General features: G+C 49.0%; 1 protein-coding gene across 11 annotated transcripts in view; it reads right to left on the bottom strand.

The window, feature by feature from the left end:
- DYSF (dysferlin) overlaps positions 1 to 14051 on the bottom strand; it is a 257583-nt gene that overhangs the window by 49778 nt on the left and 193754 nt on the right. For all 11 annotated transcript variants that reach the window (XM_021001176.2, XM_078149256.1, XM_021001178.2 and 8 more), the window contains one exon: positions 13755 to 13831. In XM_021001176.2, coding sequence (XP_020856835.1) covers positions 13755 to 13831 — 77 coding nt within the window. The remainder of the gene's footprint in view (positions 1 to 13754; positions 13832 to 14051) is intronic.

The raw sequence follows: 14051 nt of genomic DNA on the forward strand, positions 1-14051 counted from the left end.
ACTTCTATGTCATCTGAAAATTTTATAATTTATGCCTTTATTCCAATTCATTGACAACAGTCTTTAAAAGCTCCTTGTTTGACAGCTGTGGAAACTGATGCCCAACTCAGGGAGTAAATGACAGGGCCAGGATTTGAACCCAGGTTCACTGACTCCAAGTCCAGGGCTCTTTCCCATAAACAACGCTGCCTCTCAAGGGGGCAGGCATCCTTTTGACCTTGGAAATGGCATACACATCTCTAAGTACTTGGCACCGTTGCTCTAACCCTTCCATCTATGTGTTTATAACAGCCTGGAAACCTTCTCCATAGCTAATACTGGCACCTTCCATTAAGCTTTCTCCAACCATGCCAGTCCATAGCGATATCGCCCTGATGGTATGATTGGACTTCACTGTTTCTAGCTATTTCATGAAACACCCAGATTGGGAAATACTTCAATCAATATGCCCTTCCCTCATTTCCTTCACTGCCCGTGGCACAGATTGGCTATATGACAGTACTCAATAAGTCCTCATTTGCTTGGTTGACAGATTGAGAATAGGGTTAAAGTCCATATCAATCATCCATATCTAAAAGCACCTGGTCGGGATCCAGAAAAGATCTCAACAGGAGAAATGCAACATCTGGTATGTCCCTGAAAGAAAGAATCTGATGATGGAGATGTGGTTGACGGTAGTGATTATGGCCATGGAGATGGGGGTGATAATAATAGGGAAGATGAAGATAATGATAGCAGTAGCAATGGTGGTGATGGCACTGATGGTCATCAAAACAGCAGTAGTGGTTATGGCAATGACGGTGACAGCAATAGCGATGGCGGTGATGGCAATGGTGGCAATGGAAATGGTGGGAATTATCAGTCATAGAGTAGGTTTTCAATTATTTAAATCGAATGATGGAGGTAGTGGTGGTTATGTTGTTATTATCCAAGCCTCTCCAAACACTGCTATGTGTTGGGGATGGAAATAGGGACTGGACCCATGATTTCACCAGTATGGGGGACTCCCAGGTGAGTTGGTGTAACATGGTCTTAGAACATTGTGTAAACTTAACCGTGAGAGGTTCAGCTCAGGATCGCACAGCCAGTATGGGTCAGAAGCCAGAAATGAACACAGGTCTTCCTGGCTTTGAGGCTGGCTCTCTATCCATACTTCAAAATCAAATGAAAGATGGTCCCTGCCCTCAAGGGGTTTACATTCTCCTGGTACAATACAACATGCCAACAGGTATATAGTGTGTTCCTAAAGCCCTAGTACTTTGGCAGCTTAAAACTGTACTTATAAGGGTTAGGGGACATCCCTGGATGAATGATAATTTGAGAAAGAAGAGAGTACTAACAACCAGAATGGTTAAGGAAGGCTTCCTGTAGGAGGTGGCACCTTCTCTGGGTAAGTAAGAGGTAAAGGTGTAAAGGGAAGGCATTCTAGCTGATGGAGATGATGGGATGGTGGTGATCATGGTAACGGCGAGGCTGTTGATTAACAATCATAGCAGGTTCTCATTAAGTAGTTTTGATAGAGACGGGGGGGGGTGATGATGATGATGACAATAACATGGTAAAGACAACAATGGTACCAAGGGTGTCACCCAGTCTTCCTTGGGGCCCTGAAGGCAATCATTTTGCCCTCTGTATCATGTTCAAGGTCACAGGCCAGAAACATATCTACCCACTCTCCATCACAAGTCAATCCCCTCCGTATTGACACACCATGGCAAAATGATGGCATCCTACCCCAACTTGGGAAACCAGGGCTGGGTGTGAGTGAGAGGAAAGGAAAATGGATGCTGTCATAACTGTTCCTGTCTCCTTCTCACCATATGTTGTCATGAAGTAGGGCAGGGAGGTCAGGGGAATTGAGACGTACACATCCCCACCCACCCCTTCCCCACAGGCCGCCAAAAACCTCACCCCAGCTTCTTTTGGCCCAGAGGTTTGGAAAAGGAGCAAAATGACCTGGCTGGGCTTTCTCAGCTGCCCTGTGTCAGAAAGAACAGGGACATGAAGGGAAGTCAGGGAGGAGGAGGGGGTCAAGGAGGCGAGGCCAGACAGGCCTGAGTAACCCACGCCCTCGGTAATCATAGGATTGCAGGCTTTCAGAGCTGGGAGGATCCCTGGTCACCCACTACACCCTTCTCATCTTACACAGGAGGAAGTCAAGGCCCTCGAGAAGGGGAAGCGATTTGCCCGAAGTCACACGTGTAGTAAACACCAGAGTAGGGACAGATCTTAAGCTCCTTCCTCCGCTGCATCAAATCCACAATCCATGAACGGATTTAGTAAGCACTCAAGTGTGTCAAACTCGGAGCTAAGTGGTGGGGATACCTATATAAAAATCCCCTTAAGGAGCTCACAAGGGGGAAGAGAACTATTACAGAGAAGCAGAGGCCAGGAAAAAGAGAGATGACATGGGAAATCACAAAGATGGCGGGCAAGTAAAAGAAGAAGAGCGATTCCTTTCCCCAGAGAAATGGTTATGCTGATTTGATTGCAGATTGGCCCCTTCTTCCAAACTGTCACGGGTTTGCCCACACTAACAGCTGACAACCTGGCACAGACCATCTCACACCTCGATTATTGACAATGGTGGGTCTTCCTGCCTCAAGTGTCTTCCCTCCTCCAGTCCATCCTTCGCTCGGCTGCCGAGGTGATCTTCTCAAAGCACAGGTCTGATCACGTCTCACACACACACACACCCTCCTCAATAAACTCCAGTGACTCCCTATTAACGCCACGATCAAACATAAAATCCTGTCCGGCTTTTAAAGACTTTCATCACCTGGTCTGGTCCCAGACAGTGCAGAACCAAGGTGCTTGGCTCCTCCCAGGAAGTCTCTACCTGTTCAATTTAAAGGACGGAATGGCAGCAAGGTCGAGAGTGGTCAAAAGTGAGCTTTGGAAGATCTTCCCTGCCTGGAAGGAGGAAATTGAGGAAATGTTCCTGCCCTTCCCAACGTGAATGCTCCAGACTCTTCCCAGAGAGGAGAGAATTCCTTCACAGCTCCGCTTTTCTCATGTCTGGTCAACCCACCTCATCACTCGTCAAACCAAAGCTCATAAACTCTTCAGTCCCCCTAAGAACAGCCTTGATCCATCAGTCCAAAAGGATGTATTAAGTGCTTCTCATGGCCCTTAGTGACCCAGTGGGTGACTTTGGCAGTCCAATCTTCAACAAGTCTTGTGGGTTAAACAGCCTAGGACAAGACTCAAAACTGTTAACCAATCATTTCGTCCAGAAGGTCAGCATCCCCAATTAGAATAAGGCTTGGGATGTGAGGTGGGGGGTGTTCAGGACCCCTGAAGCACGGCAAACTGGGGGCTGGCAAACTGAGCATCGTGATACATCCCTAGGATCTCCCTGTCTCCAAGCTGGCAGAACAATATCAATAATAACATGAACAGCTAGCACTGATAAAGTTCCTTAAGGATTGCAAAGTGTTTCACTTATGCTATTTCATCTCATTTTACAAATTAAGAAACTGAGGCATAGTGACTTGCCCAGTCACACAGCTAGTGAGTGCCTGAGACAGGACTGGAGCGTTGGTCTTCCTGACTCTACTTCCAGAAACTTGCCCACCGAGCCATCTCGCTGCCTGTATTTCAGGCTGAGAAACTCCTGTCTCCTCCCTCCAATGCCCTCCTAGCTTTCCTTTGTGGAAGGGAGGCCCAGTCTGGGTCTACCAGCCAGTCAGGAGTTCCAGGCTACCCCAGTGGCAATTAAGGAAAGGCACCGCCACTCCCTCTACCCAACCCACTCCCCAGGGTGGGAGGTTGGGTTACTTCTGTCAGAAAGGGGTGGAGACAGGGATTGGAGAAGTGCCCAGGGTCCTCTGGGTCCTGACCCTTTGTCTCCAGTGATGCTTGGTTACCTAGAGCCAGAAGGACCCAAAATAGCTCTGCCAGAGGCTGGGTCCTGGGGATATTTTCAGGGTGATGCATAGAGAGAGTGAATCCTGCTGGACAGAAAGCTCACACCAGGCCAGAGGCCCAGGCTGGGGAGGCTGGGATCCTAGCTTTACAGCTAGAAAGGCCATCTCGTCCAACACATTTTAAAACATTTTTAAAACACATTTTTTAAACAACATTTTAAAGATGTGAAAAAACTAAGGCAGAGGGAGGGGAAGAGAAGATTTAGCGAGCTGGAAAATTAGGATAAATTTTCCCAGATGCTTCAGGTGAAAATTATAATAAAAGCTGATCTTTATATAGCTCTTTAAGGTTCACAGAGCTCCTTTATATGTTGTCTTGTTTTAACCTCAGACAGAGGGTACTTTATCCCCATTTTGCAGATGGATAAACTGAAGCTTGGAGAGATGTCGTCATCTGTCCATAGTCGCACAGATAGTGAGGGACAGAAACAGGATAAGAACCCTGACTCTGGTAGCCTTGGCTGGTAGAAGTCTCCAGGCAGTCGCCCTGTCTTAACTCTGTACCTCATGGCACTTCTTTTGCCCACTATATTGACAGTAAGAAGCCTGGATAGACAGCACCAGCACAGTCTGAAATTCCCAAGGGACATCTCAGTCATGGGACAGCCAGACAACGGTACCCCAGGCTGGGACAAAAGAATGTGTCCCACTCAGCAAGCAGCCGGGCACCGAGGCAGGAGACAGCTGGGGAACAGTTCAGCATGGGGAGTCACCCCGCTTGGCTGGAATGGAGGGCGTGTGAAGGGGAGTGATGTGAAATAAAGCTGGTCATTAGGCAGGAGCCAGAGTGGGGAAGGACCTAGATGCCAGGCCAGGGGTTCTCTATTTTATTTTCCATCGGTGCCTCTGGAAGATTGATTTTGGCAGCTGAGTGGAGGCTGAATTGGAGAGACTGGAGGCAGGGAGGCCAATTAGGAGCCTGCAGTGGTCCAGGAGGGAGACTGGTGAGGGCCTGGACCAGGGTGACGGCTGTGTGGGTGGAAAGGTGCTGGGGAAGGGCTGGAAGGACTTGGCAGTGCCTCGGATATTGGGGGAGTGGGGCCTCCTCGCCATAGATCTTCCCATCTGCCGCTTGCACCCTTAGAGCTTTCATCTAGAGGCAAGAAAGAGACACTACTGGGGTCTCCTTCAACACAGCACCTTCCCTGTCATTCTGGGCTTCAGTTGACTAAAATCTGGGAGACCCCATCCCCCCAGAATTCTAACCCATTGAACCTACTAGCTTATTTTACTTGAGATTCCCTGCCCTGTGGTGAGCAAACCCCTGCTTCCTGTTCCCTTAATCCCTGTGATCTGAGGCAGTGCGTACAAGGGGGAGCTTTTCTCCAACCCTGCCCAGCTCAGTCTTGTCTCTACCCAGTCCCCATCCTCCTTTGATCTGCCCTTCTCCTAGGATATAGGAAACCATCTCCTCTCCAAATCCAAGGCCCCCTTCCATCTCCTGGCGCTCACGGAAAGCTAGCTTTCCCCAGAAGATATCTCAGCCTGGCCACCCTCTTCAACCCTGCCTCGACCCTGAGACACACAAGGAGTCAGGTACTCCTTGCTCCCTACTACCACTTCTAGACACTCCCTTTGCGCCCACCCCTCCAAAAGAATGCATCGCCATCCACCCTGATCCCCAAGAATCTCTGGACCTCTCCACCTGTCCTGCAGGGGAAACCTCCTATATATGTGTGTGCTGTTGATCCTGATCGGAACGGAAGGAGAAACTGCTCTTCGTGGCTATTTGTATCTTCATTATTTAGCACAAGGTTTGGCACGCACTTACTAAACGGTTTTCTAAATTTTTCAAACATTTAGTCAACCATTTATTTCTTCAAAATGCACTCCATCTGTCAACATTACCCAAATACTTCTTGTTGGCAATGTCCAGTTCACTCTCCCCACCTGTCTTTCTCTCTCCCTCTTCTCTGTTTCTGTCTGTCTCTGTGTGTGTGTGCATCTGTCTCTGTCTCTGTATCTCTGTCTCTCTCTGTCTCTGTCTCTGTGTTTCTCTGTGCTTCTGTCTCTGCCTCTTTCTATCTGTCTCTGTCTCTCTCTGTGTCTCTGTCTCTGTCTCTCTCTCTCTTTCTCTCTCTCTCTCTCTCTCTCTCTCTCTCTCTCTCTCTCTCTCTCTCTCTGTCTCTCTCTCTCTCTGTCTCTCTCTGTCTCTCTCTCTCTCCATCTTCCTTTTCACACCTACCCCTGCCCTCATACTCAGCAACTTCAATATTCATTTTGTTCACTCTTCAAATGCCCTGGCCTCCCAGGTCGTCAGCCAGCCACACTGGCATCCCTGTATCTGTATTCCTGTTGGTTCAGTACAAGCAAGGGCCAAGGAGCGGTGGTATGGCCCCAGGAGAAAGAATATCACATTTGAAGTCCCAGGCACTGGGTGTGAATCCTGCTTCTGCTATTTACTATCTGAATGACCTCTGACAAATCGCTTAAGCTCTCTGAGCTTCTATTAACTCCTCTGTAAAATAAGTGGGATGAATTCAAGAGATTTATAAAACACCTACTAGGCACACACTTAGCACAATGCCTGGCACATAGTAGACACTTAATAAATGTCTCTTGACTTGCAAGGTGCCATGCCAGCCCGTAAGGGTATAAAACAGAGTCCCTCTTCTGATGCAGTCGGCATTCTACTGTGTATGGTCACAATCTGTACATAGATACAAGCAAATATAAAGTAATTTGAGGAGAGGAAAAGCATTTGTTAATTGCAGAGAACCAAGGAAGCTTCACCTGGTCTGAATCTGGTAGACAAGAATTCTAATAGACGGATACGAGCAGACAGTGTATTCTGGGCCGAGGGGAAAGCTTGCACAAATACCCAGAGGTAGGAGATGGAGCACCAAGTTTAGGAGCTAAGGTCCCTTCTATCTCTAAAGGTATGATCCCATGATTTACCAGTGTGAGTCTATTTAATGTCTCCCTTCTGCACATCTCTACTACAAAAACCTGCAAAAGTCTCTGACTCTGTGTCCCCCATTTTCCCAGCCACACCCCACTCCACCAATTTAGACAAGCTTTAAACGAATCTATGTTAGTATGGACAAATTAGTGCTGTCAGTGAGCCTGGTCCCTGACAATAGGGAAATTACTCTGTTCCAAACACGCACACATCTATCAGCAGACATAGACATGATCGATAGAAAACACAAGCATGTGCTTGCAACAAAAGCTAGGCCCATTACAAATGAATCACCACCAGCAGAGTCTGCCTAATGTGCTTGGAAAGAGGAAGCATGAAAGCGTGAAGAATTAAAGAACCTGGAGTAAAATGGCTGAGACGGGCATCTGATGCCCTCCCACCCCACCCTGAAGGAAACTAGCCTAGCCTTTAAGAACCAGCAAGAGAGACGTTCCTGGTGCTGCTGGTGATCTGACTCTGGTCATTTGTCTCCACTTGGTCAAAGTCAAGTCAAGAAGCATTTATTAAGCACCTACTGAGAACCCTGCACAGCAGACTATCTGTTTTTGCCACCGAGGTGCTCACAGGTCTGTGTAAACCAGGATGTTCCTCATCTCAGTGCTGTGATTCCAAATTGCATTGGTCAGTTGTATGGGGTGATATGTCTCCCTCAAAGCCTGTCCGTTGGAGTCTGGGTCCAGGAAGGCACACTGTATTTGGGGGGGGGGGATGGGGATGGGAAAGTTTGGTAAGTCCTCCACTGGTCTACATCTATCAGTGAATAGTAAGAGGAATTAGGGAAATTGTCTACAATTGTCTACAAGTGGCTGCCACTCAGGAGAACTGGCGGCCTCCTGGGTTCTCTGGCTTCCTTCAAGTCTCAGCTAAAGTCTTCTGCAAGAAACCTTTCTCAATTCTTCAGAATCCTAGTGCCCTCCCTCTGAGTTATCTCCTATTTATCTTGTGTACATCATCTGTGCATCATCATTTGGGGAAGTTGTCTTTCCCGTTAGTCTATGAGTTCCTTGACAGCAGAGACTGGGTCTGGGGTGTTTTGTTTTGTTTTACCTTCCTTTGTATCACCAGCACACAGCACATAGCCTGGGTCAGGTAAGCGCTTAATAGAAGCTTGTCAGCTTGGCCCCATGCCAGGCTAAGTAGGCTCCTGTCAGACAGTGGGGCTCTGACACGTCCCCACCTCCTCTCCAGCACATCAGGGAGAATGCATCCCTATCTAGCCCCCTCCCCACTCCACGAGGCTCCCAGGGCTGACTCCTCCTGGATTTTAAGAGACAAAGGGGTGACTCTCAGCAGTGAATGTTTCGCACCTCATTTCTCCGCACCGTTCAGGCTCCCTCCAGTTCCTCCTTTTTCTTGCTTTGCCATCATAAGGAAGCAGAATACCCAAACCCATATTTCCAAAGGAAAGCAGAGGTAGAGCCCAGAGTATGTTGTTAATGGGTCATTGACTCTCTCCTCTACCATGGGGAACCAGATCCTGCCCGCTCCAGCTTCTCCAAGAAGCCTTCCCAGAGTACTCCAATCCACCAAGACATCTCTCTCTCTCTTTCTCTTTCTCTCCGTCTCTGTCTCTCCCTCTGTCTCTGTCTGTCTGTCTCTCTGTCTCTCTGTTTCTGCCTCTGTCTCTCTTTCTCTCTGTCTCTCTCTCTCTCCCCTCATTATGGTTTTATTCACAATCCAGCACTTAATCTTTGAGTTTGTGCTATGAGAGAACTCACAGGTCGTCTAAACCAGCCTCATTTTACAGATGGATAAACTGAGGCCCGGAATAAGAAGTATTTTTCTGAGCGCCTCAGTAAGAGGCAGAGTGGACGTTTGCACCCAGATCCTCTGACTCCACTATGTAACCTGGGCCTCGGGATCCCCTTCGGTAAGCTTAGGGGCTTGGCTCGGATGGCCTCTGGGGTCCCTTCCACCCCTGAAGCGCCATTCATCAGTCCTTCTTCTGTCCCCTGTGTCTGTCATGATGAACCATGATTCCAGAGAACCAATGACAGCAGACGCCTCCCAGCTGAGAGCGGACGGACTAAAGATGAAGAAGGAGATGCCATTTGCCGGCACGTCCGTCATGGGAACGTGTTGACTGGACCACAGCTGTTACACGCATTTTAAGTGTTTCTTTCTTTCAGGGGGGAGAGGGGAAGTGAGACAAAAACACAGTACACCCAGGGCCCATCATTGCGTGTAATGAACTCCCGGGGCAACTAGATGGAGCAGTGGACACAGGATGGGGCCTGGAGTCTGGAAGACTTCTCTTCCTGAGTTCAAATGCGGCCTCAGACACTTCCTAGCTGGGTGACCCTGGGCAAGTCACTTCACCCTGTTGGCCTCAGTTTCCTCATCTGTAAAATGAGCTGGAGAAGGAAATGGCGAGCCCCTCCAGTATCTCTGCCAAGAAAGCAGTTGGGCATGACTGAAAAGCAACTAAACAACGACAACAAGGCCCCAGGAAATAGTCACCTCGTTTGGATCTGCATTTTTCAAAATTATAACTATATGAAAAATGCAGTCATTGGTTCCAGCCCAGTGGAAATGGGCAATGAAAATTTAAATAATGTGACTGCTTCTCAGGAATTCCCTTTTTGTGCTAATCCGGATCTCACTCTAAGTGTTTGTTAATTGAATAAAAAAAATTAAAACTTTTTTTGAAGAAGTCTGGATTGAGGCTTAGGAGGCCTGAGCTGCAGATCTGCTGGGCCCTCCACTCCACCTCCAGCTCTCACTTTTGTGGGCAGTTTCCCTTGGAGCTGAGCCCTAACTACTGCCCAGGGCTATAATTAAGATAAGGTGTTTGAAAGTGTTTTGTAAACTGTAATGTACAATACAAATGCTAGAGAGTGTTAATGGCAGAATGGGAGACCCGGTGACTGAAGGGCTGGGGAGATCTGGGGAGTGGCCCATGTGTAAGGCTGTCCCTTCCAAAGAGATTCGGGATAGAGTCTGGGGAGGGGCAGACTTGGGGAGAGGGCCTCCAGTGGGAGGGGATGTTTCCAGAAGTGTGGAAGCTTCCAGCTTCAAAGCCACCAAACAATGGGTCTGCCTCAGTCGCCTTCCCCGTAATATGGGCTCTGGCACCATCCCCAAGGCAGAGTGCAGGGGTTATGGTCACAGCCCCACCCTCCTCATCCCAGACACACATAAACCCCCTAGGCGCTTCAAGGGCCTGGTGAAGGCAGGGTATGGGGCAGATCTGGGTAACAGATGGGAACCTGGGCCCTGGGGGAGGGAAGTGGAGGTCTGGATTAAGCATGGATTCTGTGCGTCTTTCCAACTAACAAGAATCAGTGGAGGAGGAACAGCGAGATGGGAGAAAGGAACAGAGCTGGGCAGAGACCAAGGAAGAGACAGAAAAGATGTGCTGTGTAAGTGTGAGCTTGTGTGTGTGAAAGTGTGTGTGTGTGTGTGTGTGTGTGCGCGCGCTGAACAGGAAGCCGGGATACCCACGTTCCAGCCCCGTGCCAGCCACTGACCTGCTGCGGACTCAGGGACACCACTTCCCCCTCACAGATTGTTTTCCCATCAGCAAAAAGGGGATAAGACCACCTGAGCTGTCTCCTGAAGGGGGCTGAGAGGAACAAACAGCAGTGGGCGTGGAAAGTCCTTGGGTAAAGTGAGCCAGGCTGGTGTTGGATGGCTGTCCAGGAAAGAAGGAACAGTGTAAGAGAACTGAGCCTCAGAGGGATGGGACAGGAAGAGAGCTGGGTTCAAGGGCCACCTCCGACCACTGCTAGCTAGCTATGAGATCCTGGGAAGTCACTTCAGCTGTCTCAGGCTCCATTCAGGGTCGGAAGAGCTTCCATCCATCCTTCTGGGTGTGCGTACACAGACACCGGCAGGTGAGGCGCCCCAGGCCTGAGTGACTGAGCACCCCCTCCGACCCACAGGCTCCTCCGTGGTCGCCAGGTGCTGGGACTGTTAGAGACACCGGGCTTGAAGTCGGAAGGCCCAGGTTCAAACCCCACTTCTGACACTTATTAGCATGTGACCTGGGCCAATCACTGTACCCCTCTGAGGTTTTTTCTCATCTATAAAACGGAAATGACATGGGAGGTGGCATGACGACATAATGCCTGTGAAGTGTTCTGGGAGCTTTAAAACAAGACAGTAAACTCAGGATTTTGTACCCACTTATCTATGTACACGTTGCCTCCCTTGGTGGAACTACAGTTCCCTGAGGGCAGGGACCATGCTCCTCAAGAGCAAGAATGTATCCTCAGGACTTACTACAGGCCCAGCACACAGTAGGTGTGTTATTCACGTGGGCTGGCACATAGTAGATGCTTAATTAATGCTCGTTAATTAAGGATTCCATCTCCAGCAGGTCCACCTCTCATCCTCAGGAGGCGGCATGCTGGACTTACAGTCAAATGAGCTCAAAAACCAATCTGACACTTCCTAGTTCTGGGATTTGGCATGTCACTTCCTCCCTGTGTACATCAGTTTCCTCATCTGTAAAACAGGAATAATAATGATGATGATGATAATGATAATACCTACCTCAGGAGCCTGTCACGAGGTTCCGTTCAGATAAGGTATGCCCAGAACTTTGAAAACTACAGGGACGGGGGCAGGGACCCATCTTGTGTCTGGGGTCTTTTCACAGTATAAATCCTTCCTACCCTACGGGTCTATGTTTGACACTGTTGACCACGCTCTCTTCCTAGATACTCTCCTACATCTCTGACTGTTCCTTCTCCATCTTTGTTGGTTCGCCGACCACATCATCCCGCCCAGAGCTCTGTCCCAGCTCTCTTCTCCCTACGCTTTCTGTTTTGGTAACCTCACCAGCTCTCATGGGTTAAATTAGTCTATGCAAATGATTCTCAGATCTATATATCTCCCTGACCTTTAATCCTGGAACATAAATTGCCTATCAGACATCTTCAATTCAACATGTCTAAAACTGAATTTGTCTTTCCCCCAAAGCCTTCCCTCTTCCAAACTTCTCGGTTCCCACTGAAGACACCGCTACCCTTCCAAGGTTCATAATCTCACCAGCGTCCTGAACTCCTCACTCTCACTCACATCTTCATTTATTGCTCAGTTGTTTCAGTCACGTCCGACTCTTTGTGACCCCATTTAGGGTTTTCTTGGCAAAGATACTGGAGGGGTTTGCTATTTCCTTCTCCAGCTCAGCTCAAAGATGAGGAAACTGAGTCTTCCTGACTCCAAGTGCACTGTAGCAGTCCTATCTTCCCCACATCTCCAACTGGAGGCCAAATCTCGCTGTTTCTACCTTCACATCTCTTACCTATGATACCTCTGCACTCACAACAGCTACCATCACAGCTCATCTCCTCCTGCCTAGCTCATCGTACCTGCTTCCTGATTGGTCTCCCTGCCTCAGACCTCTCAATCTCCTACTCTGGTCGAGTCAAAACATACCTATAATCTTCCTTAAGCGACTCCTTCCATGTGGTTCTTCCATTCCACCAATCCCAGTGGCCTCCAGTAGGAGGCCTTTAGAATAAAACACAACTCCTCTGTCGGACCTGTAAAGCCCTGCAAAGCCCGGCCACCATCTTCCTTTCCAGCCTCACTGAAAATCACTCCCCTTCCCACACTCTGAGGCAGGTTGGCCTTCTTCCCGGTTCTCACTCATGACCTCCATTGCTCTTGACCCAGCTAGTTCCCGAGCCCAGAATGCTCACTCCTCATCTCTGCGCCAGAGAATTCCTCTTTCTTTAAGAAGCCCATCTTCTGCTTAAATCTTTTCCTGACCCTCCCAACTGCTACTGCCCTCCCTCCTTCCCAAACTACCTTATAGTCAGGACTTTGTGTGTGTATAGTATATTTACGTGTATATATGCAGGTGTTAACTTCTGAGTTACACACTACATTTTCATATGCGTTTGCTCTCTCCCCCATTAGAAGGTGAGTTCACTGTGAGTAGGGACTGTTCCATTCTTTCAACTTGCAATCTCGGTACTGGGCACATAGTAAGTACTTAATATTGCTTGACTGATTGCCTTGGTAACAAATGCAGGTGGGCACCAGTTTTCGATCTGTCCACCGTGGCACAATGCTGCTCATTTACAAATTACAAAAATGCAAGCTATCCTCATTATTATGATGATTCTTCCCTAGACTCCCCTCCCATCCCCTCGGGCTCATTCTGTTTTCACAGGAGTCTTTGGGTTGGCACCCTCCACAGACACGGCTGTTTGACATTCGAAGCGAGGTTTCAGGCAGGCCCAGTGCGGGTTGGGGGAAGAGCAGTAGGGGAGATGGAGGAGCCCCGAGGCCTCTCTGGTGGATTGTGTGCCAGAGGACAGGAACCCAGGCCAAGCCTTCCCTCCTTCAACTGTTCCCAAGGCCCAATTAAGTCGCGTCTGGGATCAAACTGGGCATCTTCCCCAATTTCCCTAAGGGGGGTTCCAAAGAAGGGAGGGGACAAGAGCATACCAGGCTTCTTTGTTTCTCACTGCCCAGGCCATCATTTCACCCTATTCCCTTTCCCTGACTCCCACAGCTCATCTTAGACCAGGGAACCCCACTCTGATCCCCATGGGAGGCCAAGTGCCCTGAGGACAGGAAGGCAGTTCTGCCCATCAGGCCTGTGACTCCCCGAGGGCAGGGCCTGAGTCTCCCCATCAGAGTTGGGGTTCCTTAAGGTCAGTAACTGTCTATCCATATGAGCCTGGAGGTATCTGAGGATAGACCTGTGTCCCTCATTCTGTAAGACATCCAGGAAGGTGATGCATGAAGACCTTTCGATGATTTTTTTTAAAATGAGTGTTTAAAATTATTTTTAGGTGATTGGGAAATATCTAAGGAAACAAAAATATTTTGTTTAAAAAAAAAAGATTTTATGATTGTGAGGAGAAAGGCAAAGGAGAAGGATGGAGGTCAGAGCTGCCTCCAGCCTGGCCCCAGCCACAGCTCCTGAGCTCTAGCCCTACCTGGAAAGGGATGAGAGGCTCTTTGTCATCGATGTCAATCAGCACTTCATCCCGGGAGGTCACGAGGCTAATATCATCTACCGGGAAAGAAGAAAGGCAGCCATGAGATGGGCCCCCAGCAGGTACCACCTCCCTGTGGGCTCAACCCACCACTGTAGACCAAGGCTGGGGTCCTCGGGGGCGGGCATCATCCCAGAGAGATGGGGGCTCCTGGGGACCGCTCACTCGTGCTCCTGTTATGTGCACAACTGTGTCTCCTTCTCCCTGTTCTTTTTCTCTTTTTTTCCTTTTCCCCAC

This window comes from Phascolarctos cinereus, unplaced genomic scaffold (genome assembly GCF_003287225.1).
Source record: "Phascolarctos cinereus isolate Bilbo 61053 unplaced genomic scaffold, phaCin_HiC Scaffold_2;HRSCAF=192, whole genome shotgun sequence".
In the NCBI taxonomy this organism is placed as follows: Eukaryota; Metazoa; Chordata; class Mammalia; order Diprotodontia; family Phascolarctidae; genus Phascolarctos; species Phascolarctos cinereus.